Source organism: Limulus polyphemus, unplaced genomic scaffold (genome assembly GCF_000517525.1).
Source record: "Limulus polyphemus unplaced genomic scaffold, Limulus_polyphemus-2.1.2 Scaffold8223, whole genome shotgun sequence".
In the NCBI taxonomy this organism is placed as follows: Eukaryota; Metazoa; Arthropoda; class Merostomata; order Xiphosura; family Limulidae; genus Limulus; species Limulus polyphemus.
In genome coordinates, this window is record NW_013673833.1 from 26,102 (window position 1) to 29,658 (window position 3,557).

The 3,557-nt window shown below is 32.7% G+C and overlaps 1 protein-coding gene across 1 annotated transcript in view; it reads left to right on the forward strand.

The window, feature by feature from the left end:
• LOC106475210 (zinc finger MYND domain-containing protein 11-like) overlaps nt 1-3,557 on the forward strand; it is a gene marked incomplete at its 3' end in the record, with an annotated part of 30,254 nt that overhangs the window by 23,082 nt on the left and 3,615 nt on the right. Inside the window, exons 7-8 of the mRNA XM_013935906.2 lie at nt 639-757; nt 3,115-3,463. Of these exons, the coding sequence (XP_013791360.2) occupies nt 639-757; nt 3,115-3,463 (468 nt within the window). The remainder of the gene's footprint in view (nt 1-638; nt 758-3,114; nt 3,464-3,557) is intronic.

The following is a 3,557-nucleotide window of genomic DNA, read 5'->3' on the forward strand; positions in this document are numbered from 1 at the left end:
TGATTGTTTTAAATTCTGTGGAGAAGAACAATATCCAGTTTAGAATGATTGTGTTTTAGATTCTGTGCAGAAGAACAATATCCAGTTTAGAATGATTGTGTTTTAAATTCTGTGGAGAAGAACAATATCCAGTTTAGAATGATTGTTTTAAATTCTGTGGAGAAGAACAATATCCAGTTTAGAATGATTGTGTTTTACTCCTGGTCTCAGGTAAATATCATCTATGAGATATAAAAAAAGAGGATGTTTCCATGTTGTTTGTTTTTCATTTAGCACAAAGCCACATTGGACTATGTTATGTTCACTGCGGGTGATTGAACTCCAGGTTTTAGTGTTGTAAGTCTGTAAACTTACCACTGACCCACCAGGAGATTTTAGTTTTATACAGTTGTTATAAAAAAGTTTATGATGAACTTCTAAGCTGCTGATGCCGTATTTTCTATAATAATGTTCAGTTGAATTTAACTTTCTCCTGCTTGCAGCTGCTGTCAGTGATAAATGTATAAACTTTGTGGGTTTTATAGTGAATTATTTATCAATGCTTAGTGAATGTGAAAAACAAATCTATTCTGCTGAGGGGAGATGGGATTGTATATATATATATATATCATGTCGTGAACATAATATTTTTCTTGAAGAATCCCCCTCATGAATTGGTTTGGGCAAGACAGAAAGGATTTCTTTACTGGCCAGCCAAAGTGATAAAGCAGGAAAATGGGGTGTATGATGTCAGGTTTTTTGGAGGATATCATCAGAGGTAAACTTTTCTTACTACTCTTTGTATACTTTCTGTAGTATAAGTGAGAGGTTTTGATGTACGTTAATTGCAAAACTGGGTTGAGCTGACTAGTAGCAGATACAGAAAAAGAAATTGAGATTTTCTTTTATGAATCTGTGTATATCAATTAAAAGTAAAGATAATTACAATAACTCATTAGAAAGCATTTTAAACATCATAATTGGTAATGTTAAGGAAAGTAACTGTAAAGAAAGATGGGGTTTGTTTTGTTTTCAGGATCTACACTGTTTAATAATTCAAGGAAATATTAAAAGTGATGATGTATTTCTGGGAGTGTTTGTCCAATAATAAATTATATAAAACATATAAACAAGTGAATTCCTTCATTGTTGTACGGTCATGTTTTGTTAAAATAGGTGGCGAACGAACGTGATGGTCTCTGGTTTGAGAATAAATTTTGTAATATTGGAATAACTACAAAAGCAGATCTTTCTAGTCAACAGTGATATAAGAAAAATAATAATAATACCAGTTAGTGTATAAGGAGACAGGAGCAAAACACATTGTGTATAATTGTTTATATTTTGTTGAAATATTTATATGATGCTGAGTTGATAGATAGTCTGATTATCCGGTAGGTAAAGTATTAAGAAGGACTTATTTGTTAAAATGTAAATATATTAATTGAGAAATATCTTATGAATTATGTGGTTGATATTATTTGTTGTTTACCCAGTTTACTGTCCACTATCTTAGTATTAATATTAGGGATTTTTACTGTCCACTATCTTAGTATTAATATTAGGGATTTTTACTGTCCACTATCTTAGTATTAATATTAGGGATTTTTACTGTCCATTATCTTAGTATTAATATTAGGGATTTGTGTCGGTGTTGTAGTGAGCACCAAAATTTGGCTTCATTCGTAATGACAAAGAAACATCCTTTTTCCCCAATTTCCCCCCAAAAATGCATTGTTGACTAAATCATAAAACTGACAGAATGTCACGTAAAAATACAGAATACAATGTTCAAGAAAAAATTGGTTTATTATTGTGTTTTACTATTTGACATAACTTTTCATCATTGTTTTTTTAAGAGAATTATAATGCAAAAATTCCCCGTTGAAAAACACCAGATCCCTTTCCCAAGATGGGAAGGAAAATCGACAATTATGTCAGTACTGGGCCGTCTGAAATCAGGAAAAAGTGGTATCAGCACACCTCTGGTATTAGGTCCTTAAAATATGGTTGTTCCTCAAATAGTTTTGGAAAAGTCCTTGAATTTGTTATTTTGATAAGTGTACAAGTCCTGTATTGCAGAGCGGCCACATCTTCTCTCGATATTAGATTCTTCCCACGGTGTTTTTTTTGTCATTTGTCTGTCAAGTTTCTCTTTTTAATCTTCCTTTTTTTGCAAATTGTACAGTTTTAATACTTTGTTTAAGTGGGTTATCATAGACATTTGTCACTGTATTATCATAGGCATTTGTCACTTTATTATCATAGGCATTTTATTCATGTATTGTCATGGGCATTTTGTCCGTATATTATCATAGGCATTTATCACTGTATTATCATAGGCATTTGTCCCTGTACTATCATAGGTATTTTGTCCCTGTATTATCATAGGTATTTTGTCCCTGTATTATCATAGGTATTTTGTCCCTGTACTATCATAGGCTTTTGTCCCTGTATTATCATAGGCATTTTGTCCCTGTATTATCATAGGCTTTTGTCCCTGTATTATCATAGGCATTTTATTCCTGTATTATCATAGGCATTTTGTCCCTGTATTATCATGGGCATTTTGTCCCTGTATTATCATAGGTATTTTGTCCCTGCATTATCATAGGCATTTTGTCCCTGTATTATCATAGGCTTTTGTCCCTGTATTATCATAGGCATTTTATTCCTGTATTATCATAGGCATTTTGTCCCTGTATTACCATAGGTATTTTGTCCCTGCATTATCATAGGCATTTTGTCCCTGTATTATTATTATAGGCATTTTGTCCCTGTATTATTATTATAGGTATTTTGTCCATGTATTATCATGGGCATTTGTCCCTGTAGTGTGATAGGCATTTTGTTTTCCATGTGATTTGTTTACATCATCTTAGAATGACTGGTTTGTCAAGATGATGCACATAAGAGAGAGTTGGGGGAAGATGTTATTTGCATATTATTTAACCTCAGTATATATTCATTACTAGGTTAGGTTTTGGTTTTCATATATGTTGGTAGCTTTATCTAAATGTTAATGATAATATCTAGGGGTAATTCCAGTTGTTTTCCATTTTAAGTAATAGAATTTAGTGTTTTTATTTATGAAATATTTGGAAGTTCAGTAACGTTTCATTTATTTTAATCTAGAGCCAATGTTGAAAATGAAAACATCAAACCAATTAACACAAGTTTACAACAGCTTTCTGTGAAACGTACAGCTTCTCTCAATAAAGCTCTGGACGAACTGAAACGTCATCAAGAAATGGTAGAGAAACAAAAAAAGAATCTTCAGGCCAGCTCTCTTCCTCCTCCATCTTCGTTGAGTTACTCTCAGTCTAGATTGACTCCCCGATCAGGAGCAAGAGTAAGGAAACATTCTGGTATGTTCTGTGTTGGCTGTGAGAGCACAGAACCCCATGGAGAGTCCAGATATGAACATCATAATTCAGAAGATGAAGTTCCATCTTCATCATCTCAGAAGATGGCAAGGATTCAAGTATGCATTCTGTATCTTAATATTTCAGGGTTACCGAATGCTTGGATTTAAGTAATTGTACCTCTATATGTCTGTTGACAGTGTAGTTATTGTA